This window comes from Pelecanus crispus, chromosome 7, assembly GCF_030463565.1.
Source record: "Pelecanus crispus isolate bPelCri1 chromosome 7, bPelCri1.pri, whole genome shotgun sequence".
Lineage (NCBI taxonomy): Eukaryota > Metazoa > Chordata > Aves > Pelecaniformes > Pelecanidae > Pelecanus > Pelecanus crispus.
In genome coordinates, this window is record NC_134649.1 from 3,312,399 (window position 1) to 3,339,436 (window position 27,038).

At 47.1% G+C, this 27,038-nt stretch overlaps 2 protein-coding genes across 3 annotated transcripts in view; one reads left to right on the plus strand and one right to left on the minus strand.

Moving 5' to 3' along the window:
- The window catches only part of MEGF11 (multiple EGF like domains 11), a 216,662-nt gene extending 214,839 nt beyond the window's left edge, over window positions 1-1,823 (plus strand). For both annotated transcript variants that reach the window (XM_075713468.1, XM_075713469.1), the window contains 2 exons: window positions 914-1,120; window positions 1,663-1,823. In XM_075713468.1, the coding sequence (XP_075569583.1) occupies window positions 914-1,120; window positions 1,663-1,823 (368 nt within the window). The remainder of the gene's footprint in view (window positions 1-913; window positions 1,121-1,662) is intronic.
- Window positions 1,824-6,807: 4,984 nt separating this feature from the next.
- RAB11A (RAB11A, member RAS oncogene family) lies at window positions 6,808-26,751 on the minus strand. Its single transcript, XM_075713470.1, has 5 exons — window positions 26,666-26,751; window positions 17,810-18,005; window positions 16,650-16,843; window positions 15,569-15,649; window positions 6,808-8,549 (listed from the first exon to the last, which is right to left on the minus strand). The coding sequence occupies exons 1-5, from the start codon at window positions 26,703-26,705 to the stop codon at window positions 8,410-8,412; spliced, it is 651 nt and encodes a 216-aa protein (XP_075569585.1). The 5' UTR covers window positions 26,706-26,751; the 3' UTR covers window positions 6,808-8,409.
- Between the last annotated feature and the right edge of the window lie 287 nt (window positions 26,752-27,038).

Sequence of the window (27,038 nt, forward strand, 5' to 3'; positions counted from 1 at the left end):
TTTTTAAAGCAAGACTGGCACTGTACCTTGCAGCAGGCTGGCGTACCCCAGCCAGGGTCACCGACGGGGGAGACCGGTGGTTCCAGCTCTCACGCCAACCTCGTTCTCCCCGTGTAGCACCTCCTCCGTCACCACCTCCTGTTTTCTCCAGCCTAGGGGAGAGGAGCAGTAGATGTCTACAGCAATGGGGGGTGGGGGGGGGGGGGAAGAGAAAAAAAACCCAAAACAAAGCAAAAGCGAGGCTTAGATGGAGGCTTGTCCCCCCTGCGGAAACCCAAGCGTTCCCCGCTAGCAGGAGCAGCCTCCTCCCAGTCTTAATGGCAGAGGGAACGCGAAGAAGTCGGTTTCTCCTGGTGCTGGATAGCCCCAGAAACCGGAGCTCTCAGGGGACATACGCGCGTACGCTGCACGGCTGCAGTTCTACGGCTGCTGGAAATGTTTTGCGTTCAAACGTACGGCATTTGATGGCGACCAGAGGCCCTGGGACGCTCGCCCTGTAGCTGGCCCAGCAGGCCAAGTACCAGCAGAAGGTCCTGCCGGCAGAGCCGACTCGCCACGGCCGCGTGCATGCGTCGGCGGAGCGGGATGAAAACGTAGCTCCTTAGGAATTAGGGGGAGGGAGGGAAAGCATTGCCACCGCAAATTAAATACTGCAGTAAACGACAACTAGAACCTTTTACAGGAAAAACCTTTGGTATCGAGCAGGTTTTTATTTCTTTCCTGCTAGTGAGTTGTGGATGCAATGGTTTGGACACACCCAGAGCACAAGCGTCGGGTGTCTGTGCTGGATGCTTCAAGGATCTTCCTTACCCCCTGCCCCCGTGTCCCCCCCACCCTTCCTGCAGAGGTTCAGGTGTGATTAGCCTAAGCAAGCTAACAGCGCTAACGCTCCCACTCCGCTCTTGTTTTGCAGATTATATGAAAGAATCTGTGTGCAGCTCCAGCACTTGTTCTCTGAACAGCAGTGAAAACCCATACGCCACCATTAAAGACCCCCCCATTTTAACATGCAAACACTCCGAGAGCAGCTACGTGGAAATGAAATCGCCTGGTCGCAGGGAGTCCCCATATTCAGAAATGCCAACTTCAGCGACAGCCAATAAAAACATCTACGAAGTTGGTAAGTGGGGCAGGAGGTCTATTCCCAGTTGGTGTTTTTATTGTAGATGCTGGGTTTGGTTTTTTTTCCTTTCCCGACACAAGCAGCATGGACTTGGCGCAGTGCAGGGAGGCGCTGGCTGGGGGAGAAGGCCTGAGCGTTAGCGTCTTGATTTGGGGAGCTACGTCCCGGGCAGGGACCTGCGCCGCAGCAGTGGACGCGAGCGTGGTACAGCACCGAATTGCTCCTCCAGCCCCGGCGGCGGAGGGATGCACTTCCCTCTTCGTGCTCCCATTTTAAACCGTGGCAAAGTCCAGCTGCAAGGTTTTGAAAGCGCAGAAGTGTTGGTCTTTGGAAGACATGGCTGCAGGGCTTTGGGAACTACCAGCCCTTGGATCTGTTCGGTGGTTTTCTCCCTGCTCTGCCACACGCGCCGCCCGTAAAGCTGTGAGGGGAAGAGATGGTTTGGGAAGCTGATGTTCTGCGCTTGTGACAAAAGACTTGAGCAACTAATTTGGGGAGCGCTGCTCGTCACCCTAACCTGGTTCTCCTTGCTTCCCCAGAGCCCACTGTCAGCGTGGTCCAAGACGCCCGCGGTCGGAGTGCCAGTTACCTCCAAAATCCATACGACCTGCCTAGGAACAGTCACATTCCTAGTCACTACGACCTCCTCCCCGTAAGGCACAGCCCGACACACGGGCCATCTTGGGACAAGCAGTCTTAAAGGGATGAACTTCACTGGTGCGCTGTGCTGCAAACACAAACTTTGAGGAAGCAAAAGAGAAGACAATCCTTTTCTGCACTGCAGGACGCTGACGGGACTTCAGACTGTCTTACACAAGGACCTAGTGTAACACAACATCAGCTTGGGCCAACTGCTGCTGCATGATGTTATTTATAAATAAATACATTTTTATATGGGTAACGGGAACTAACGAGAACTTCCTCCATGCATGGCTGGAGCGCGAGACCCCAGGAAGGTGTCTACACGCTCCAGGCAAAAACTCTCCATGGCGTGTATTCTAACCCTGGCTTTGTTGTAAAATAAAACACAAAAACATGCTAAGTAGAAGGACTTACAGATGTACATCTCTACCAACTGCATCAAGAAACCTTTTACTGTTAGGGACAAGGTGACTAGAATATGCTGGAGTATATTTTACATCTTTGTCATGGAAATGGACATTTTTCTGAACGAAAGCAGGGAAACTTGTCATTTCACTGCCTGGAAACCTCATTTACTGCCATCACCATGTGCAGCCTTCGCAGATCATGCTTGGTAATTAGCACGGAGACGTTCATCTTTATATTCAGTACCAGGGTATTTGAGTAGAGGCATATTAATGCAGACGCATTCCGTGCAGTTTTTAAAACGTAACATCTTGGCAAATGGCCACTGATCTTTGCTAGTGACTTGAGTTCCAGCAGTGAGTCTCACATCCAGCTTACCACACTTGTAAGAAGCTATCGAATACTTTGATTGGCACAGATAGGCTTTCATTGTCCTTATACAGCTTCTATTTTGTTAGATAAATCCACCAGATTTGTCAGGCACTGTAAACTGATGGACCATCATTTACTTCCCTGGGACGCTGCAGGTTTGCACAGACTCACCCCGGTTTGGTTTCCTTTCCTAAAGCTAAGACACGGTGGCTTCTCCAGACCATCTTTACAATCCGCCTCATTACGATTCCCTTAACAGTGTGCCATTTACGACACCCTTTAATTTGATGTGCATTACCATGTAGTGCAACTTTAGCCGTTGATGATTCTACCTGAAATGTTATTAAATTAAGCTGAAACTGGGTTTTCTTTTTCAGCAGCTGTTTGTGAAGTAATTATCAAGGGGTTTGCCCATGGTAAAGTTTTGGACTAAGCCACCACAATTATCTTTTCTTTTTTTTTGTAATCTTTATTGGCCTAGAAAGTAGAATACTTGCCGTTAAGCAGATCCTTGTAGATTTTGAGCATGAAATAGTATTGATTCTAAGTATGTAATTTTATTAGGCAAATGTGGAAGTAGCAAGTTGATTGCCTCTTAAATATTAAAAAAAAAAAAAAATTTCTGTTGCACATTCGCCAGGCTGATGCAAGTAGAAGAGAACGAAACCAGCACCCATCAGTTGCTCAAAGCATGATCACTCGCGTAACCTGCTGCTCTAGGGGACTGGTAAGAGGAGCCTTCCAGCTGGGAGGCAGCGGCTTGATCCCGGCTCCCAGTCAGACCAGGCATCGGATCACTCGGAGCCCCGTGGTGGGGCCCAGCCCCTGTCCCCGCAGACAGGCTCAGCCCTCGCCTCGGGGACCGAAGCCCCTGGCACGGTGGTAGCGAGCCGCCGGCAGCCTGCACCGCACCCCTGCGCTCGCTGCGGCCACGCGCTGGTGTCAGGGCGCGGGGAGCCCCGGCGATGCGCTGCCAGAGGAGCCGGGACCCCGCTGGGTGCTCGGGTTGGCTCTGACCCCCTCTGTGCAAAGCAGGAGTTTTGCAGCGAGACAGCCGAGCTGAGCCCAGCGATCCCCCAGGCTTCCAGAGCAGCAGATTTTCATGTTGCAGGAAAATGCATAAGTAGTTACGTGAACGCTGCATGCGTGCATGGGGGCAATGACTGATCAGCAATAGTGATTTTATTTTCCAGGAAAGCCTTATTTGAGATGTAAGTAGACAATTATTTTGTAGGGCCAGTAGGAATATATTTTATGTACATGAATAGAAAGACTTACCTCAAAAATATCACGAGAACGGCAGTTCGATAAGGAATACTCGTGTTAGAGACCTACCTGACACCCAGCACAAGCAGTCTCAGCTGCCAGCCTGACCAATGTTTGTGTGCGTGTTGCTGTAAAGTTTGCGATGAGACTCCAGAGAGCAGAAATGTGCTCAGTTTTTTGGGTTTTGGTGGTTTTTTTTTTTTTTCAAAGCTGGATTTTCAAACCAAATGCAATGGTGTGCATAGAGCTTAACAGGAAACAAACAAATAAAACCGACAAAAAAAAGTACCTTGTATATTAGCATTAGCTTAGGAAATAGGCACCAAAATGGCAATACTTTTTTAAGGCAAGACAGATTTGTAATATATTTGTTCACTGTGCAAAGGTATTCTGCCTTGTACAAAATAAATTGAATTTCTCTCAGCGTGTATTTCTCAAACGTACTCATTTGCAGACTAAAACTTCCAGGCCGCATTCAGCTCTGAGCGCTCCAGGCGATGGGGCTGGGCACGAAGGGGCTGTCCACCTCAGCCAAAAAACCCCACAGGCGTCAGGCTTACCAGCCAGAAGCTGGTTTCGCTGTTGCAGGATTTCTCAGAAAACCTGATGCTGTAACTCAGACTGTGATCTGGAGTTAATTCAAAGCTTTAAAACAAAACATAACTGGCTCTGTACGTGTCCTACAGCTCCTCCGGTAGCTCTCGTTCCCCAGCAGTTCAACCTTAGCGGGTCTGAGCGAGGTTGATGCACGGACACGCTCTCGCGCGCCTGCAGAGAGCAAGCTGGGGCGAGTGCCAACGCCCGGTCTCGCTCCGATTTTCGTGCGATGCATTTCAGTGCACATCGTGACAGCGCTCGATCACGCCAGTGGGTTGCTGTGCCTTCGGGTGGGCGCTGGAGGATACGGTTATACCCCCCCGCGCCCGACAGCGATGAGACTGGGCACGCAGCAGCCGTCTCCGCAGGTTTGACGGCGCTCCCGAGGAGCCTCATCGATGCATCACCAGCGCAGATTCGCAGCAGAAACACCTGCAGAATTAATGACTCCCAGGCACCGCAGCGGACTGCTACACCTTGAAGCTTTTTCAATATTTGTGCTTCATATTTCTAAAAATCTTGTTAACTAAAGCCCAGCATGTAATCTTCTTATTTGACAAGCCACACTCAATAAGCTATTTAAGTCTGGGAATTCATCAGGTTTGAACTGATAGAATAAGTAATTCTAGCTTAATAACAACGTCTTTAAATCAGAACAATTCCATGTCCTTTCTGCTTAAGAGTCGGAACCTCAGCTCCCATCAAACACAAGAACCACCGATGCTCGCTGAACGGCTTCGTAATTGTTAAGGTTGGGACTTTCAAATATGTAAATGACAGCAAAAGCTTTTGGCAAGGAAAGCCAATTTTGCAGCATTATACAGAGTTCCCAGAAACTCCGAAAGCTCATTTCAGGGCCCAAAAGCAGTATCTGTTATGATCAGCTCTCTCCTATTAGCCGAGAAGAGACACACCAGCCCAGAAGTAACGCGGACTGCAGAAGAGAATGATTAATCAGCAGCTGAACGGGAACACCACCCCGCTGGGTCAGTGTTCAGGCGGAATAACGCCTTGCATGTCTCTCCAAAAGCACTTTGTGAAGCACCTTCTTGTCCCAGGAGCGTCACCCAGCCCGGGGTCAGCCAGGATCCGCAGTGCTTAGTCAGGAAAGAGCAGTACAAAACCACAGAACGCAAGGCGAAGGCTTTGGTAGGTAAGAAGTTACATCTCTGTCCATAAAACCGTTTGGTTTGGCTTCACAAGTCAATAGCTTACGAAGGCTTTACAAACTATCACATGAAAATCTTACGTTCCGTGTTGCAGCAGCTCGTAAGTACAAAATCAGGTTTTGCACAGCATTTCCTAAGGCCTAATTTATGATTATTAAAGTTTTGGTGGGGAAAAAAAAAAAAAAAAAAAAATCAGAGTTCTTCCTTTGCCTAACAGCACACGCAGCTATTTCACAGCTGCCCAGGACTTAAACACGGCACGGTCTGCGGCGAGGCGAAGGAAGCAGCACGTGCACAGGCGCAAACGCTGCGTGGGGCAGGGGCGGCCTCGGCCTCCGCCAGCGATCTGCGCTCCCACAGGCCTCGCTGTGTTGGCGTTTGCAGCAGAAGGAAGCGTCTTGCATGAAACCATGCGAAATCCAAAGCTGACGTGACAGCTGAGTCGAGCTGCCTGCTTACGTGAATCAGAAAAAGGAAGCGAAGTGAAACTCATCCTGCATTTCCAGTTGGCAAATTTAAAGCTTGGCTGCCCCGGTAATTTGGTGAATTCCAAACTGCGCTCCAGTCTGGTCAGAGAAAGCGCTGCGAGAACAGTTCCCACAGTAAGCAAGGGCCCAGCCTCACACCTCATCCTCTCCTGCAATGCTCAAGGGCCCCAAATTGCCCCCAATTGTCCCCAGAGCCCCCAGCGCTGCCCCACAGGCACTGGGGGTGGCCGCTGCCTGCAGCAGGCAGGCAGGAGGCTGCCAGGGACACTGCGCTCGCCGGCGATCCGGCCCCAGTGCACGACCGCTTCAGCAGGACACCACAGTGGAATCAAAAAGCTTAAATCATTTGCTGTAGAAGGCAGTAGTTTGCCACTAGTAGGAAAATCCTGGGGGACAGCAACGTGGAAAAAAAAAAAAAAACAAACAGGTTTGTAAAAGCTATTCAGAGGTTTGACTGTAGCGAACCCACAGGCTTTTCAGAGCCTAAAAGTTTCCTGAAGCTGCCAAACTCATGGCTATGAACCGCAGCAGCCCCAAAAAGCCACGGGCCTCGTCTGAGTGGAGAGGGCAACTGCCTTACACGACCCTTTTGGTTCCTTTTCTAGGGGTACTTCCACTTCAGTGTCTTCTCACAGCCTGCTCCAAGAAGCTTACTAGCTTCCAGGAAGTAAAAACCTTCAGGTCAAACCCCAGTTCTCCCAAAAAGCACACCCCACACCATACTGAGTCGTCCCCTGTAATTCTTTATTAGAATCATGGATGAATATATTTTAAATCAATCTAAAAAAAAAAAAAAAAAAGAATCAAAGTACAGTACATGCATAAAATACAAAGTAATTTACAAACAGATCAAACCAGCATCTTCAGAACTAATACTAGGAGGAGAAATGGATTAAAAAAAAAAAAAACAAGTGACCGACTACAGCAATGCCTTCCGTGTGCCTTACACATCATGAGCACCGCAAGACAGAAAGGTTGGGTACGAAACGCAGCTGGTTGTGCCTACCCAGGCCTGGATGTTCCAAGTGGGTCATATCAGAGTTTGAGAAAGGTCCCCTACAATCAGTTACTCCCCTGTAATTGTATAAATAACTGCAGGCATTTATACAACAAACAGTTCTTTTAAGTACTGTAGAAATTCAGTGCCTATAGCCCCAAATTTCAGGATTAACGATGTGTTTGGGAATAGCACATAGCGAGTGATACATGGTGGTTTCAGGGTGCAGTGACAGAAGGCACAGTTCATGTATCCCTGAACAAGCTAATCGAGCAGATGCTTTGTACTGAGCAGCAGACCACAGAAGGTACGCATCCAGTAAGAAAACTACTCCAGGTGTTTTTGTTAAAGAACCAATACCAAACCACTGGAATAATTTAAAAATACCGGATGAAACAGAACTGAAAACTAAGACCAGGTGGTGGGAGTTGTTGATTCATCAACTCAAACATTTGATTATATTAATATACGTGGCATGTATGAATAATGTGATATGTAATACGTGACAACATCCTTCAAGCCTGTGTGCCATGAAAAGACAAAAGGCATCCTCAAATCCTGATACCACCAGCACTGTGGAGGCCAAGTCTCGGGCAGTACAAAAACACGCTGCAAGTTCGCGTGTTAGAGTGACCCTTCACCAGTTACGCAGCTCGTGCTTTTGCTTTCTTTGGGAGCAGCACCTCCGGCAGAGTCCCACCAGCCTCTCCCCGGCCGGCCTCCCGGCAGCTCTGCCTCCCAGCACAACCTCCTCTGCAGCAGGTGCCAGACCGCAAAAGCTCATTCACAGGTAGCGAGAACCCTGCTGCTTGTTGGCAAGAAATTCTCTTTTTTTCTCCCCCAAAATATTCAATAAAAAAATCCTCAACTCGACAATCTGAAGATGTAGCCAAAAACATTAACTTACATTAAAATTGCACTTCAGAGCAGCGGGCATTTCATCAAGCTGTAGATGCAGTATACAACACCTTAAGACAAGGAAAGATTATCCTGCCCAGAGATATTTTCCTAGTTAAGCTGACAGTAATTGTTTTGCGAGGAGCAGAACAACGTCTTCGAGTGCTCGCTAAAGGTGTCTGCGCTGTGACTCGCGGGCATCATGTTGGAAAGAGATCAGATCAGTTCCAAACAATTTACTGAACCAAAACCGGCAAGTCGGTGTTGGGAAAATACTGCAGCCACACAGAAGCAATAGATTTATAAACACTGAAATCAAAGTGTTTAAGACATGGAGAAATTCAGAAGCAATAAGCAGGAACTAAACACGAGAAAGTAACCACGAGAATTACAAATATATTTAAATCTTGGACCTGGGGAATATACACAGCCTTTTAGGAAAGAATGAACAATTTATATGTTCTGACAGCACTGCATCTTTGGTTTGTTTTCAGTGGTTGGAGGGACGTGAATGGGAACCACATTGTTGCTTGGAGACATATCGTTTTCACGTCTGTCGGACATTTGCTTCTGGGAAACAATACGATAGATCTCTGGAAGATGAGAGAGAGTTAGTCATTATGCGTCCGCCAGCAATACACCATCAGAAAGTTAAGTCTGGGGGAAAACCAGGCATAAAATAGATAAAGATTTCCCACAGTTTTGGAAATACATAGGTAATGCAGAGAAGCGTTCACAAGAAGTTCAACTGCGATGCTTTCTATATTCAGAAAATAAGATATTTTTGCAAAATAAATTAATTTTTTTAACAACTAGTTTACTCCCCTTGAGCTAAGAGTTAGTAAATGGACAGAATTCACCAATTTTTTTGCTAGGAATCAGAAACTCTGTACCCCATCAGTTCCTTCTGATGGTTCCTAAGCCTCTGGGGACAGTAGTTGCGTGTTTGCCAACGTCTCCGCAGACAACAGCGGGATTAAAAAGAACCACTCAAAGCTTCTATCTCCAATAGGACCGCAAGGACAATTTCTTCTCTCTCAGCATGCCTATCACCTACAACAGCTCGTCTATCATCCAAGCGGTTTTAAATCTTCAGAAAAGGTTGATTGGGCCCCAAAAGAGGAGACCTGGCCCCTTCAGCGGAACACAAGCCCTTTACAGACGTCACTGTGTTAGTGCAGCTGAACTTTGAAACTACAGAGAAAAAAATACAGATTCCAGACAAAGCAATGCCAGCATAAATCGGAGAGCACGGGTTAAACTCCTGTGCCTCTCCCAGCACGCTGCCGAGCGGGGAACGCTGCACACCTGCCCTGAAAGCCTTGCCCGGTTTCCTGGGATTTGTTAGCGGCCGATGGCGCGTGCTGTACATAAACACAGAGTAGCTACAAGAGCGCTTGCTTCAGCTGCACAGAAGAAAGAGTACAGCACCCCCGGAAAGGAAATAAGGGATACCAAAAATAGCACATGGGGAACTCACTTGCAAATTCGAGTTTTAAACCATTCAAGGTTAAAAAAAAAAAAAGAAAGAAAGAAAGAAAGCAGGCTTGCTAAACCTCAGTTTAACAAAAAGTTTGGAATGTTTCAGAATCAGCAAAAAGCCAACCCTGAAATGACAACATCACATCTTCCACCCTGCACAGCTGAAAAGCGTGCTGGCCACAAATCCAGCAGCGCTGCCGAGCAGCAGAGCCCCAGCAAGAAGGGAGCCGATGCCCACAGGCAATTTGCACGCTCCAGCTTACTGCCCTGCAGTAAGGTTTCAGATAAGCCCCGGCTGCGCAAGACGAGGGCGTCTGCACCTCAGTCCTCCTGCAGAGCAAAGCAGGGAAGAGCACAGCTCTCACATAGCTCTGGCAAAACAAAGCAAAGGTCCAAGTTCCTCTGGAGGTCTGAAGTCTCTTATCAGCTGGATAATGACTGTCCAAACGCACCTCGCCTGACCCCAAACCAAGACACATCCCTTCCACCAGAAATTTGTCATTAGTGAGTAGCCTTTGTTCAGAATTTTCATGAGCTGCTGCTTAGTGCACATCCTGACATCACTTCAGTACTGGAAATCGAGCAACCTTGTGCAGAGAGGTGCTCTTTGCTGCCCGGGGCTGATCACACAGCCAGGCGCCTGCTTTTACAATAACGGGAAGAGATGGCACTGAGGAGCTAAAAAGGGTCCCTGACAAACAAGGCTTGAAAACCTTGCCCTCGATGCAACAAGTCTGCACTGATTTAAGCTGCCAACACAAACAGAGGCCAAGTGCTCCCCAGGGCTGCACGCATCCGCGGGACCGCTGGCAAAATAAAAACCTCTGACGTAGATATTGTGCTGGATCGATGGACTGTGCCAGCGACATCAATCTTTGCAAGTAGCACTTCGAAAGAATCTGCCTGTTGGGCCTCCAAAGTGACAGCTCAGCCTCAAATAGGGATAAAGCGTTCAGAAAAATGGATTTTAAATAAGCATTCCTTTACAGATCAAGTCACTGAGGCAACCAAGCAAGAGCTGCACACCTAAAAGGATTTTCTGGTTTCACCCTTTCTCGAGTTCACTCTTCTTTCCAACAGTCTTATACATTATACAACAGTCTTATACAACAACTTCCCAAGTGAAGTGACTCCTGAGAAATCAGATCTTTAAAGCCACCTGCAACCCCATGTGGGAATCTGCAGCTAAAGATCAGCCTCGCCCTGTGGCAGGCCACTCAATGTTCAGCAGAGTGCCTGTGTGCAGAGGTTGGAGGAGCACAGCTGGAAGAGATCTGCTCTGCATTCTTCAGAAGTTTTCTGCTCCACTACCCTGCCCCAGCTCAGGGTAGACAGCCAGTTTACCTTCAAGTGCAGAACGCTGCCCATTCCTGTTCAATGGGAGAAGTCTCTTGCCACCTTCATTACTGGAAACTCTCTAGTAGCAACCCTCAGCAGCAGCAATTCTCAGTTTTCCAAAGAGCTTTGTGAACAAGTTCATACCAGTGCCTAACACGAGCTGTCACATGCTTCCTCCACCCCTGTAAGCAAGGAGTCGCAAGAGGGTGCCCTCTGTGTAACACCCTCATCTTACAGCAAAGATCTTCAGGAAGCCTTGAAGCCTTAAAAACAACCTTAACAGCACTGCCTTCTCTGCTGATAACAGGTCTAGCCCTCCTGACTCTGGGAACATATCTCCACAATCCCCACTTCCACGGCCTCCCCAGCAATCCTGCAAGGACATTTAGCAGCTGTGCTGCTTGAATCAACTTGCAGCAGCCCCAAGTTTGTTGCTCGCTGCCGCTTCTCCCTCCTCTGCAGCGCAGCCCTTTGTGCAGCCACCACATACTGCCCTGGATGGAAGCCTAAATGGCTAAAGCCTGCCTTTCCCTGGACCAGCTGCACACTCCTTCACCGCACGCAGCTGTGCTGGTGTGAAAGGGGAGGTGGGAACAGCTTAAACCTGCCCTCGCGGGGGGCAAAATGCCCAGCAGCAAAGCCCACACTGAAACTGGCTTGCACCGAGGAATGCCAGGCTAATGAAGACATGCACTTGTTAATGAGGACACTGCACTTTATGCTCTGCTCATTAACTGAATGAGACCTTATTAAGAGCACATTCAGCAGAATGCATCACTGCATAATTGGTAACTGTGCGAGACAGGCCTTGCCCTGTAAGAGTGCTGGGAAAAAGTGACAGTGCTGCCTGGGAGGAGCTCGGCCGGCCCTTGTCTGCTCAGCCTGCGCTAGTGTTTCATTCATTTTCAGGTGTACAGAGCTAACAAGAAAGGAAATCCCAAGAATTTTTTACGTTAATGCTCTGTGATGTTGTTTCCTTGGAGATGGGATTCCTTAGAGATGAAGCCAGAGCAGAATGCAGTATGGGAACAGCCGGCACAGAGCCGGGCAGGGAATGCAGGCAGGCTCCAGTTTACTTTAAGGATGCTTTATCCTGCTGTGAATGCTGAGAGTGCATAGGATTATAATACCAGTCTCTCCTATTTGCCAGATGATACAAGGCAGCTTTGTGTGCACAACAATCAGCCCTTGAAGTCTAGACATCTTGCAACAGAGGAATTTGGATAGGGACCATTACTCTAAGCCACAGAAGGAAAAGGTCCCCAAAACCTCATCTGGTAGCCACAGCAGGACAGGAAGCCCACTAGATGCAAGATATACCCCCCTCTAAAAGTCCTCTGTAGTACAGAGAGAGGAAAGAAAAGCTTTCTCCCCCTTCTTCCACCTGTAACAACAGCAGATCACATACTCACCTAGGCTGTGCTAACTATAATGGATTTGTATTTCCCATGCCCAAAGTCATCTATTCAAAGAGGCTTCATCTGAGAATCTAGGTGGGGAGAAGCTTAACACGAACCCTGCTACACCTCCAAGGGAAATACCCTCACAACTTTCCAACACTGTCCCAACCAGACCAGCTTCAGTAGGGCTGGAGAAGAAAGGAGTTTTGCTACAGACCTTAGTCGCGACACCCTGTTTGGGAGAGATCTAAGCAGCTCTGAAAAGCATCAGGAGCAGCCTGGGATGTCTCTGCGGTGCAGTTCCCAGCGCTGCAAATACTAGCAGAGCTGGTGCAGCAGCATGCCCTGCCCCTTCTTCTGTCAGCCACCTCCGCTCACAGCCTGTGGCAAAGCCTGTTGGCTTCACCAGCTCCCTTCTTCAAAGGACAGCAAACATTCCACCCGCAGGCACTATGCTTGGAGGCAGCCTTGCCAAATACAGACTATCCATGATTCTGCAGGGTCACTCTGAAAACCACATTCCTCAGATGACTGCTCCCTTCTTCCCTTCAAAGCAAATCATTACCAGAAAAAGGCGGCTGTGAAGTGTTATCGAGAAGTTTATTGGCAGAACATTTGTCCTTAGCATGCCAGTCACAGCCGAGATGGAGCCAACCTGCTGCTAATGCATTATTTACTTCATCTTTATCTCCCTGGAACAGGAGCTCCTGTCTGGAGCGAGCCACATGCCCACTAATCAGCAGAAGCATTTCTTCCAGCACAGTTGAACCAGTCCCTCCTGAACAAGGATCCTGTCCGCATACCCAAGAGCTCTTTACCCAAAACACTGTCCGAGCAACATGCAGGGAACATTGACGTTTGTGGAAAAGCAGCCGCCTCAACAATCTGTCAGAGTCCACCGAGGGCAAGTTTTAATCGCTTGTTTTCCCATTGCAGACTGCTCTCCCTTACAGAAAAATTAAACTGGGGTGGGGGGGTGTGGGGGGAATCAAACCTCTGCAAATTAGAACCCAACATAACTTCTGGGATAAAAAGGAACTGTTGGAAGCATGCGAGGAGAGATAAAGAAACAGCCCAGCCTGTGCCCAAGAGGTGAACCGCTTCCCCATGGCAACAGCAGTGTATCGCCTGAGTGTCACACGGCTCCGTGGAAGTAAGGCAGCAGCCCAGGGCACGCAGGAAACTTTCCACCTCTTCAGCTGTCACTGTTAGAGAACAGAACGGTCCAACAGGAGATGGGGGCAATTAGGTGACCAGTTTATATTGGCTGCGACAGCCTGACAGCCACCGTGGGAGCGGATAAACAATGTCTGATGTATTTCCAGTTCTGTTTTATTAGTGCTGGTGCTGAAAGAGTATGCAAGTTAATTAACTACCCTTCATCTGAGAGCCCTGATCCCCTCTGAAAACTGAAAGTGCAGGCAGCGAGGCGGTTCTATGTTACACACAGCACATTTGGCCAGAATCTGACCTCAAAGGTCAGTCTACGTGCTCCTGAGAGGAGAGGGGCTACCAGAGACACATGCGTAAAGGAAGAAGTTTCAGGTTCTAGCAGTTACAAGCAAGCAATAAAAATGTCTTTCTCCTGAAAAATCCATGCCCAAATTCACAAGCATTTTTGACCGACTGCCTTTAGGTAGGTGTAGGAAACAGGAAATCCAGCAGGCATTCCAGATACCATCGCATTCAGCCACTCCTTAGCCATACACCCTCCGATGGCATTAGTAGTTAGTCATGTAGGGAGTAAACATATAAGCTAACAACTTCTCTTTTTTTTTTTTTTTTTAAATTGTGCAAGGTTGAATTACAACCAAATGACTACACTGAAGTTAAAAGGGAACCACAGGGTTCAGCTGAAGAGGAAATGAACTTAAGTTCTAGTCCCAGCATTGCACGAAGCAGCGAGATGTCAAGCATCCCTACACACTGTTTATTCATCTAACACAGACACACGTCTTTGCTAGTGTATAGACAGGAGCACTGCTGCTTAGGAACCCACTGTAAAAACCACAACAGAACCAGAACTTATTGGAGGCCTCTTATAACTAAGGATAAGACAAGAAACAGATGGACACAGGCAGATAATACTCCAGCAGCCTAACAACTCTTCTTCCACTGCTAGGGTGTTCCTAAAGCATTTCAAACAGCTCAAGAAAATGCTACAGAATTTATACTTTTATTACAGTACACAATTTACTAGCTCCCTCCTCACCTGCGTGCTCCAGTACGCTAACAAGTCCTTTTTGGTGTGGTTTTAAAAGAATGTCTAAATTAGCTGGCAAAGCGAAAAAAATTCAAAACTAACTAGGTGCCAATGTCACAGCAATGAGATCGGATTAATAGACAGAGAGTTTAGAAGTGGGGCCGCTGCTCGTACCAAGCAGATCAGGCCTGGCACATGCTACATTGGGATGGAGGGATTTAAATTTGCAACTGGGAAACATGTTGGAGGCACTTGGAGAAAACAGAGACACTCCCTGGTGCACCCAGAAGAGAGACACATACCAAAACAGAGGAGTGTCTCAGATGTTTTGAAGACCCAGACTAGAGATTTGGAGAGGCATTTGCCAAAGCTGGAAATGATGAAAGCTCAAAAACCACACACGCCACTGTTGTCCCACTATACCCCGGCTACAGCCGACAGGGTACACAGCAATACAAAAGTCCCATGACAGCCAGTGATTTCCACATCGATTTGAGACTTCCTACCCTATCTTTTATAAGCCATGGTTAAGTTAAGGTCTCCCACGTAGCTGTAGCTGAATGTCTCAGACTCTTAACAAGTTTTGCCTATCTAAGAAAGGGGTTGAATCAAAAAGGAAGTACTTTATCCACAGAGCATAAAAAATGCAGCACTCCTTACCATCATGTGTTACAGAGGCCCAAAGTCCAGCCAGGATTATTAAACACAACGACAGTGACTCCCCCTGCAGCTCAGGAGTCACATCTCAGACTAACAATATTGTTTAAAGGAAGGATCTCTACTGTTTCATCCCTTTTCCCTCGACAGCTGCTATGGTCACCATTAAAGATGGAAACAAACTAGATTGAGTTCTCCTCTGACAAACGATGGCTGTTTTAAGCTGATGCTTGCATGTGACAATTCTCTCCTGTGGGCACTCCCTCTATCATACACAAAGGGGAAACTGAAACATAAACGAGGCTGACTAGAAACCTGAGGCAGATCAAAGCAAACAAGGATTCATTCCCGAGCCCAAGGCTGGCCTTTCAACTGTGACACTTCAAAACTGGACTCCAAATCTTACAGCTGTGAAGAATGATTAAATAGCAAAATTTTAAATGCTTTATAGGCAAAGAAATACCTATTTGCATCATATCTGAGCAGCCTTCTGCCCTTCCCCCTCAGAAGCACAAAGCACTAGATGACTCACCTGTCAGAATAGTCTGGAAAGCTGCTTCCACATTTGTAGAGTCTAAAGCAGATGTCTCGATAAATGACAAACCATTCTTCTCTGTGTGGACAGAAATACTATAATTAGAGGGGTACATCACATATCTGTTTCCCACTTGGAAGAACTTCTGTACCAGATTATATTTGTGGTGTTCCTGATGAGACGCACGGGTATCGAGAAGTAGTATAAAAAGTTGTGGGTTTTTCCCCCGCTTACATGATCTGAAAGTAACACCACTCAACACCAACATCAGAATTTACCCTCATCCTCAAGCATGGGGATTAGGCCAGTGCTGTGTTACTTTGAGGCACATCTTCCTGCATCCCTGGAAGTGAGCATTTGTTGCACTTTCAAGAACTGTGTGAGGAAGCTTCATGGATTTTCTTTAACCTCATCACATTTCTCCACCTCCCACCTGCTGGTACGTCATGGCAGCTTCTTTAACAGGGCTAGCCCTACTGGGGGAATGACAGTCCCCCACCCACAGGCAGGGATCCTCACTGGCCATAAACTCTGCAAATGAAGCTACAGCAAGCCTTAATGTAAGAAACCCAGCCACACTCCTGGATGAAAGAAATTTGGCCTAACACAAGGCAAGATTTACAGAAATTAGAATTATTTTTTCCACAGATCTTAATTGTGTAACAGGAGTCAGAAAGCCAGTTTAATGAAAGTCTGTTCAGCCACAGGCATCTGTGTAGGGCTCCAGATCAGTTGGTACAAAGAAGGCGATATACAGGTGCAAAGCTACCACCATACAAGAAACACAAACCTAAAGCCACAGGGACCGTTTCTGTGAGAAAAGCAATGCGTAGGCAAGACAATAAATCTGGTTTAAAATCTTCACGTGCCTCTGGCTGCTTCTTGAAACCACATCAGCATGCATGTTTTACAAGCCTTTCTTTTTGACTGAATTAAAGAGGCAAACACCAGTATGTGACACTGAGGGACATCAGCAGTAGCACTCTTTTCCCCCCTTACCAGCACACTCGCGTTTCTAAGACCATATAAGCAGATCCCCAGACAGTCAGCATTAGGAAATTATTTTGAGTTCACCAACCTGCAAAAGCTCTGGCCTCATCTGTAGGGACTGCTCTCAGGTGGCGCAAGTCACTCTTGTTTCCCACAAGCATGATTACAATATTGCTGTCAGCATGGTCTCTCAGCTCTTTCAACCATCGCTCTACATTCTCGTAAGTAAGGTGCTTAGCAATGTCGTACACCAATAATGCCCCTACAGCTCCACGATAGTACCTGTGGGTAGAGACGTGTTATGAGAATCGGAGAGAAACATTGTGATTAAAAGTGACAAGTTGCTGTGCAATAATGCGAAATAGCTATTACTAAGACAGTTCTACAAAAAAATACCCAGAAGCAGGATACACAGGACTTGAAGCAGTGAAGTACAGCATCCAGCCTAGGGTTATGCCACGGGACCACCAAAGTAGCCAGGACAGCTCAGAGTCTAGGGGGATAAACCAAGCCCCAGGCTTGTGGGGAGAACCCCGCATCCCAAAAATGAGGCTCTGGAATCTGGGGGGAGCTACTGTCACCTTCAACCTCTGATCCACTCCTAAAAAGTCTCCCCCACCCACCACTGTGGGTGCAGTACAAGCACAGCCCATAGTGACACACTTTAGAATGACTCACTGGATCATAAAAATGTCAACCTGATCTATTCCCTTTGCAAAAGGCCACAGCTGGTCTACTTTCAGAGCAGAAAGAGGCACAGTGATGCATTCAAAAAGAAACAGGCTGTGTTCTCCCACCCCACAATTACCTCCAGCTTTACAGAAATTCAGCTTTTGCTATGCTATTTTTTTCCAATTAAATAAGCAAGCAAAGCGAGCAGTCTTTCCTTACTGCTACAGGAGGGTTTCTGGTCTTAGGTTACCACTGATAAAGCCTCCATGAACACTGATATTACTTTATCAATTGCTTGCATTGAAATGAGTCTCTCAAAGCTCTTGCATTCTAGGCTTGAAATGCCTCCAGCCACATATCATGAGAGCACTGAGAAGTAAATCAGCTTGTGCAGGGACACACTGTATCACGTTTCTGGACTGAATAGTATTTAGGTTTCCTTCCCCCATAGGTTGTGGATATTACACAATAAAATACAACCCCCCCCCGCCGTTCGCGGTTTCTGAGGAATCGGAAGGGCCCAAAATTACCCTCCTCAGCAAAAGTTTCTCTTCAGCCATACAAGCTATCACTTACGCTGATGTTATAGCTCGGTATCGCTCCTGCCCTGCTGTGTCCCATATCTGAGCCTTTATTGTCTTCCCATCAACTTGAATGCTTCTTGTTGCAAACTCTACTCCAATGGTGCTTTTGCTTTCCAAGTTAAACTCATTGCGAGTGAATCGAGACAGGAGGTTACTCTTGCCTACTCCAGAGTCTCCAATAAGTACAACTACGAGACAAAAATGACATGAGAATCAGATTCCAGATGTAGATAATACATTGACAATCACCTGCAATAAATATTTATTTTCCAGAACAAAGCATGAAGGAAAAGAATGGCAAAACCACCACCCTTGTCATGGATCTACTGTCCAAGTGTTGGTATTTCTAGAGAACCAGAGCTGCCACAGTCACCAGCATTTTGAACAAACATTAGATTCAATTTTTACTTGGTACATTTCAGTCTCCTTTGCCCAACACGGAAGAACATTCCTCCTCCAGGAAGAATATACACAGCTGTCATTGCAAAAGTCAGGGATAGTTTGGATTTCACATCCTTGTAACAACACTAGAACTAAAAAACAAAACAAAAAAACCCCACACCATGCAACTGAAATCTGTTTTGCTGAGGAAGCCCAAAACGCAGGGCAGGCAGCACACTCTGCCTGCATTTTACACTCTTCATAGCTTTGCAGAACAAAAGAAGAGGGCAGAAAAATTTGTGAATGGAAAAAAGAACCACCAAACCCCAAAAAACAAGACCACCATGACCCTTGATGGACAGTTTAAAAAATGTTACCATTTTTTAAATGTAAAATTTAAAAACACAGCACTCTCCTGGCCACTTCAGGCCAGAGCCTGAAACTGCTCTAAAACGCCGCCAAGGCTATCGCTGGGCCTCAGAATTGGAACCCCCATCCACTCCCCCTTCCCCAGCTCAGCTTGACTCATCCCAGCACCAGTGCCAAGCAAACTAATTGGAAGGATTCAGCTATGCTTGACAAGAGATTCACAGAAGGTTTAAAGTCCAGTTCCTACAGGAAGAAAAGCGTCACGAGTATTCGCTGCAATATCCTGTAATGCTGAGTTAAAAGGTGCAAGTTTTAAGCGTAACTTAAAACTCTCTACCGAGATGCAGGCCACTGGATGAAACACATTCACACCCCCGAGTCACGCCTACAGGAGCCTCTCGGGATGATCTTATGCCCTTAACGAAGATAAGGTACTGAACTGGTAACAGAAGGAAATGGAGGAGAAAGAGGATGAGTAAGATCCTTGAGAAGAAAGGCTAAGAACCTTAAAGTTCAGGAGTGAATCAAGGCCAGTCAAAGCAAAAGAGCGCACGCTCAGGTGACAAAAAAAAACCCCAACGTGGCTATGCTTGTTTTGAAAAAAACAGAAATATTTGCTCAGTAATATACATCACTTAACAGTTAAGATACCGCAACACAGTGTTAAAGATTCTGCGTGGCACAACAGAGGAATGAGTCCACCAAACACACTTCAACCACACGAGGAAACCCCCCCCAGAGTCTTAGGCTAGCAGCGCACACACTCCCATCTGCTGCTGCAGCGCACAGCAGCCCTCTGCGCACCGTCTTCTATTTAAATAACGCCAAACAAGTCTGACAAATGGGATTTTCTCTGACTGTAAGGGCGGAGCAGCACCTTTCACACACCCTGCATAAAATGAAAACTGCAGCAAACGCTAGCCTCAAACACAGCCTTGTGGAGAATACTTCATCAAAATAAACATCTTTCCAGCTTCCTCTGCCAGCTGACTCAGCACACAGCCAGCCAAGCTACAGAAGTTGCATAAAGCCCAGAGCGGCTCTGTTAACCACTTCTGTTTATGAAGATCACAAGCACAGGTAGGTGGCAAGCACGTATACCGAACGCAAACAGGATTCTGCTTTCCTGCGTGCCAGGTCAGCAGTGCTCGGTGTCGGCTGCCCTGACACAGCTGAACAGCTTTGCTGGCACAGAAGATGCTAAACCTTAATAAACTTAGTGCAGGGGACAGGACACCTAATTGCATCACCGCCACCTGGCAAAGTGCCATAGCTTTCCCCTTTCATTGGCAAATAAGCTCTTCAATACTGTTTTGGCAGGTTTAGGCCACAGTTTGAGATGACATCATCTTTGTGTTCACTGGGACGTGTTACAAACAACAAGTACCGAGGAGGCAAAAGTTGTCAGCTCCCGTCGCACACCTCAGTCCTGCCGTCACCCAGCATTAGCTTCGGCAGGGGCCGAAAACTTCTCTAAACAAGGAAAACAATCTACACACGTAATTTCCTTTTCCTAACATCATATACCTGTTAAGTATTCCCCTCAAACATATTTTTCTTGTTCAGTGCCTACTTCAAAGAACAGCTTTAAGTCATTTAAACAACAGACTGATCATTTTAACTCCTCTGCCAGGTTTTTTTTCCTTACCTTGTCTGAATCCCATGCTGCTTACATTCAACATGGTTTCCAGCACCAGATTAATATGTCCCAATTAAAAGGGGAAAATATTAGACTCTCCTCCTTGAAGTCAGCTATATCCTCTACTTAATTGGGCCACTGCAGCTCCTCTTGACCACGGACACAACAACAGCCTGCCATGTCAGCAGGCGCCTAAGATTCCTCGCGCTTTCTGCATTTCTGCCAGTCTGAGCAAGTATCACTCTTTGAATACAATATGAACTGAAACAGCTTTAACAGCCACTCAGACTGTATTATTAATTTTAATTTTGCTTTCCTTATCGAACCACCTCATTTTGATATTTTGTACTACACAGTGTTCCCGTGTATTATATTCTTAGCATACAGTAGGAATGACCCTGGATGGCTGAGTCCCATTCTAACTATCCCAGGCAAACAGTTTTTGGGAGGGAAATGACGTTATCTAGTTCCACGTTAAAGCTAATTGTTCCTGCACGCACACTTTTATTGGGCTGTTCTTCCAGAAACTCACTCCTAATGGTTAGAAATTGCCTTCTAATTTTCAGAAGAAATTAGCGGTCAGCTGATGGTGGCGTTCATGTGCCAGCATTGTCCATTAGCTTATTAGTTTCTTCTCCCAGTGGTGTTTATCCTGGGGTATTTACAGAAAGCAACCACATCTTCTCTCAGCTTTGTTCTACTAGCTAAATAAGCCAACCTCTCAAATGTTTCCTTATAAACAGACTGTCCATTTCCCCAAACATCTTCCCTATGAGTTTTTCAATTTCTTTCCCACACAGTGAGAAGAACTGCACACATCATTCTAGGCGAGGTCTCTCTGTGACGTAGACAGGGATTTTAATATTTCCAGGCATACCTTGAGTTGGAATTATCTTTTCCTGACCCTATCACCTTGATAGCTCAGTCTGCCTGTGATCAGACCTAATTGTTCTAGATTTAGTTGGCAAGCTCTTACTTTACCAAATCCCTGTGAGTCCCCAGACACCCAACCTTACAGTCCGAATCCCACTCCATCTGGAGGACCACAGTCCTCATCAGCATGCAGGCCTTCCAGTGCTGCGCTCCGACTTTCTCCTATACCACCCGACTTGCATCATCAGCAAATTCCTTTACTACATCAGCACTAGAAGGAGGAATGTCTAGAGGAAACATTTAAGCAAATTCAGCCACAGGACCTGTTCTTGAAAACCTCCATCAATAACCTTCTTTGGACCACCACTTCCCTTACAGGAGCAGCACCTCAGAAAGCTTCACAGTCAAGGGAGATTTGTATTGGCACATCCTGAAAGTCATGAAAGTCTCTCCCTGCCCCAGGTGACTGCTACTAGGCGGGTCATTCTTACTGGTTTAGTGATGTGCAGATTCAATATTTGCAACCACGTGCTTTAAATCAATGCATTTGACTATCTACAGCATTAACCACCCCAAAGGTTTAAGACAAGATGTTGTGGTTTAACCCCAGCCGGCAACTAAGCACTGCGTAGCTGCTTGCTCACTCTCCCCCGGTGGGAAGGGGGCAAGAATCAGAAGGGTTAAGGTCAGAAAACTCCTAGGTTGAGACAAAGACAGTCTAATAGGGAAAGCAAAAGCTGTGCACGCAAGCAAAGCAAAACAAGGAATTAATTCGCTCCTTCCCATCGGCAGGCAGGTGCTCAGCCATCTCCAGGAAAGCAGGGCTCTGTCACTCGTAATGGTTACTTGGGAAGACAAACGCCATTGCTCCCAACATCTCCCCCCTTCCTCCTTCTTCCCCAGCTCTGTACGCTGAGCATGATGCCATATGGTATGGAATACTCCTTTGGTCAGCTGGGGTCGGCTGTCCCAGCCGTGTCCCCTCCCAGCTCCTTGTGCCCCCAGCCTGCTCGCTGCTGGGGTGGGGTGAGGAGCAGGAAAGGCCTTGACCCTGTGTCAGCACTGCTCAGCAATAACGAAACCATCCCTGTTATCAACATCATTCTCAGCACAAATCCAAAACACAGCCCCAGCCTAGCTACTCTGAAGAAAATTAACTATCCCAGCCCAAACCAGCACACGAGCATTTGGTGGAGAAGGGAGGAAGGCGGGGTGGGGGAAGAGAGTATTAAGTCCATGCTACTGCCTAACTTTCATTCTATAATTCCAGTTTTATTACTGTAGAAGACCAAAATAAGAACTCAATTTCCTAAGTTACATGAAAAGCAATTTAGAGAACTACGTCAAGAAAGGATTATTAATTTTTCACCAACATTCCAGCTCATTCACCCAATTTTTATTTCTGTTAAACCTCTAACTTAATTAAAGTATTTTCTGAAAATTTCTACTCTCTCATGAAATATGTTATTGACAACCTAATCATGTTGAAAACAGAAAGTCCAGCACCACTAGCTTGCATTGTCTATGGTAAAAGTTACTACACGAGTTGCATATTCCACAATTTACTAAGGGATTACAATGTCTGGAAACACTCAGCTCTGCATTGAGCTCTGCTATTAAGACACATATAAATAAAGAGCCCGGACACATCTTCATGACCCGCAGAAGAAGCTGCTGATGAACATCTCTTCCTGCCCGCTTCAGGTGGAATTTAAAGGAAACATGAATAAGACAACCTGATCCTACACATTGTAGGTAGCTGGTGATAAACCTAACAGGATCAGGTCTTACCTCCATCTCCCTCCCCACATGTCCCCCCTGTTTTATTCACCCATTTCCTGTCACAAAGAGAACCGGCATCTCAAAGGCACTTTGGGATAGAGGTCATTCATTACCTTTAGATACGATATGTAATGCAGAGCTGGGCCTCCAAACACCTCTGTAGTAAAATGGCTAAGCTGGCAGGTTTATTATAGTACAAAAGCGCCTCCATATCTAATGCAGTGAAGGCACAGGGCTTGCTACCATTGTAGAAATCAATAGGTGTCATGCAACCACTTTTCCCCAACAAAACACACAAGAAAAAAAGTGTTTTCTGAAACCCAAACCAACAAGTTTGTCCAGTTTCAGAGCATTTCCTCAATATCAAAGGGAAATGTTGGAGAAATGAACATGATGCAAAGTAGGAAGCAAATAGCTGAAACTGGAGTTCTTCCTAACGATAAGCTGAATGTCACTGCAAGTCAGGTCCATGCTCAGAAATGAGAAGTCTGACCCCAAATCCAGAGTTCCAGATGCTCTCAAGCTTTGTCCATAGACATCTTCTACAAGTGAGGGTTACTTTGATAACTATTCATCTACTGCAAGTATGTGACTTTAATCAAAAAGAGTAAAAAGCTCCTGCATTTAAGTCAGGCTTAATTTATTAAGTAATAAAGTAATATCTTTATAGCACCATTATATTTTCCTCCCATTAAAATTCAAGCAAGATTTCTACAAACTGGACTTCGTAGGTCTTGCGTTTCCTCAAGTGCAGTGCTGGGAACAGCAGGCGTTGCTCTCAGCTAAACCCAAAAAGTATGGAAGAACACAAAGATGTGTATAGCTGGACAAGAAGAAGTTATCAGAAATTGTCCTTTTACAAGCTAGGCTTAGGCTTTAGCACATGCCGCAGTGTTGCAAGAGGGTCAGGAGAGGGGTATTTTGTAACAGGTACTGTGATTTGATTGCACAGCAGCATAGGTGGGCTCAGCTTACACCCACCAGCAGAGTCAGCCAGATTGTGACATACAGCTGCTGTCAGGGGCTGACAGGACAAAACCAGAGGTCTCACGTAAACAGACGCCTGGCAGTTTATCTCAAGAGTAGTAAAAGACAGCTAGACTAGAGGATATCACCCAATTATCTGAAACCAAGTCAAACTCTGAACTCAGTCCCCCCAACCTCCCATGTCCCTTTGAGTTCATAAACCCAGAAGAACTGTCCCACTGGATTAAGTGTCCTTACAGACCAACGCCCAGGCTGACTGTCAAGAACCGATGTCTGAGAAACATGATGTGTAACCGAACAAACAGGCTAATCTTTGTCCTAGCAAGCCTTTGCATCTTTGAACAAGCAATACCTTCAGACGTCCCACTGTAACCATCACACTGAAACGCCCCAACAGACATTCTTCTGCCTCTGTAAATTTGTGCAGTCTTTCAAACCCATTTATAGTATTTATGGCAATGCACCACTCCAAAATTTGCATACGCATTCTGTCAGATTTTATGTTCTTTTGGTTTTGCCTGCTGCTCAATAAAAGAAGCATTACAGATATCCAGAGAAATTACGACAAACAGTAGATACTTTCCCTATTTGCCCATATCACTCACTGTTTTAATTTTCATAAAGTTGTACATCACTTCAGGATAAGGGATATGAAACGATTAGGTCTCTCCTCTGATTATTTTGATGCCCTTCTCCATCTTTTTAATTCTACAATATCCCTTTCAAAATGGGTATGCCCGCCCTTCCTACCTTTCCCCTCAATCCCCAAGACACTCATGTCTCAGATTCAAACATCGGCTTAATGTTCCCACTGAGTTCTCATTTCCTTTTCCAAGAGATTTTACCTACCTCTTGTCTTCTTGACCAGTGCCTGGTAAGGAGACATTCATTTCAGAGACCTACTTGTAATAATTTTGTTATTCATTATTCATTCCAGAGCAGTGACAGCTTGTTTAGAACCACCATCACCTTTGGGAAGTTACAGAAGTTTCCACAATTTGTATTACTCTGTATTTGTTATGTTATTTCAGCTGCCACGTTAATCCCAGTTATGTGACATTACATCAACTTCCTGCAGTCTGCTTTAGCTTTGCAAAACCTGAATCGCTCATCTTCACAGCACCATTTTCACAGCATTCCCTGCACTCCCAACAGCTTCTACAAACTAGTCGAAACAGAAAAAGCTTTAGGAGGGGCGATCAATTAAACTAGCTTTGAACTTCTCTATATAACTGGATCCCCACTTCCTTATTTCCCAACTATATAAGGAAGCGGGTCTAATAAAAGATAGGACCTCTCCCAACAAACTCTGCATCTCTGATATTTCCAGGCTTTCACAGCTAAAACATGAATTACAAGCATACTGACAGAACTGTATGAACAAGTAATGCGATCGTTTTGATAACCTGTACACGTAAATACCTAAAATAAGATTGCTTGATGTCATTAAACTAGCGGTCAGCAAGGCCCTTGCCAATGCTGCAAGCTGAAAACAAAAGAGGCCCTACTTGGTGCTTCCCGATTTGATTTTAATAGCAGTACAGATGACTGATTTATAGTTAGAAGTCATGCCACTTTCCACATGGCAATTGGATAAAACAGGCAACAACAACAAAAAAAATGTAATTCCTCAAAGTTATTACAGGAGCTTAAGGGAACAGAAGACAGACACTGATGTTTTCCTTTACCAAAGTTTCCTGATGACGAGCACTGGATCTCTCACCATCACAACATAACAAGCAATACTCTAAATCCTAAATTCAAATTTACAATACCATATTACAATAAACAGCTTTTTTTTTTTAAACAATATTTTGCTCGCTTTTGCAGTAGGATTTAAAAAATTGGATAGTCCACTTCAAAACATCAGCATTTCTGTGCATGTTTCACAGCATGCTTTATGAACCTTTACAGCAGGCTGGTATTTTACTCTGCAGGGAGTGAAAACTGAGCATTTAACCACAACCTGCAACATTTTAACCCAGCTCGCTGCTGTAGGGCTGACTGGAGGGGCATCGGTTCTGCAAAATAAGGTGTTCCTGCCCCTCTCTGCTGGGTGCCGCATGTGGTGCCAGGACGGGATGAGAGACCACAGGGTGAAACTGCAGTTACGGTCACCCCTCATGAAGGGCTCGGGATACACAAGGTGGCAAATACTACTAGTTTATTAAATTAGCTGCATCATCTACCAACGCCGAGCACGTAGCTCATTTACTTTACAGTCCTATTTAATAGCTGGAAAAGGAAGTAGCCCTTATCAACCTCGGGCATCCTCGCTAACGATCTTTGCTCGCCATCCCAGCAGGCTGGCCGTCGCCTCAGCCCGTTCCTGGAGCAGAAGCCTCGGACATGACGCAGACACCGCTACGAAATACGGCCCAAATGTGACATTTTAGGGTGAAGGCGCGACCAACTCCCGCAGCGCTCTGAGGCAGGCAGCGACGCCCAACACACCCCCGGCGATCAAGCTCCAGAAATATCCGAGCAGGGCCTGGTGATGCCCGGGGAAGCGCAGCCTCGCAAGGCCCACACGGGGCTGACCGGGGTTCCCCCCCCCCGCCCCGCAGCTGTCCGAGGCGGCCCTGCGCGGGCGGCCGCGTTCGGGGAACGGCAACCGGGGCCCGCCGGTGGGCCCGAGCCCCTTCCCCGGGGCCGCGAGGGAAGCGGGGCCCGGCTGAGGCGGCGGGGAGCACCCCACCCCCCCCCACCCCCCGCCGGAGGGTCGCGCCGTGAGGAGGCCACTCCCCGCCAAGGCCGGGAGCCCTCCGGAAGGTGACCCCGCCGGCTGCCGTGGGGACGAGACGGCGCCGCCGTTACCTTTGAAGAGGTAGTCGTACTCGTCGTCGCGGGTGCCCATGGTGGGTGCGCCGGGGCGCGGCGGAGGCCGAGGACTGGGAGCGGGAGCCTGGCCCCTCCCTGCAGCCGCCGCAGCGCTTCCGCCCTCCGCGCTCTGCCCGCCCACGGACAGGTGCTTCCGGGGCAGCGCAGCCGGCGGCGCAAAACTGCTTCCGGGGGCAGAGCCGCCCGCCACGCCCATCCCGGCCTTAAAGGGACCGCGCCGCGGGCGGGGCGGGGCGGGGCAGTGTAGGGTGGTGCCCTCTGCCCGCCGAGCCCGCACAGGCACCGCGCAACGCCCACCCGGCGGTCACGGTCACGGTCACGGTCACGGTCACGGTCACGGTCACGGTCA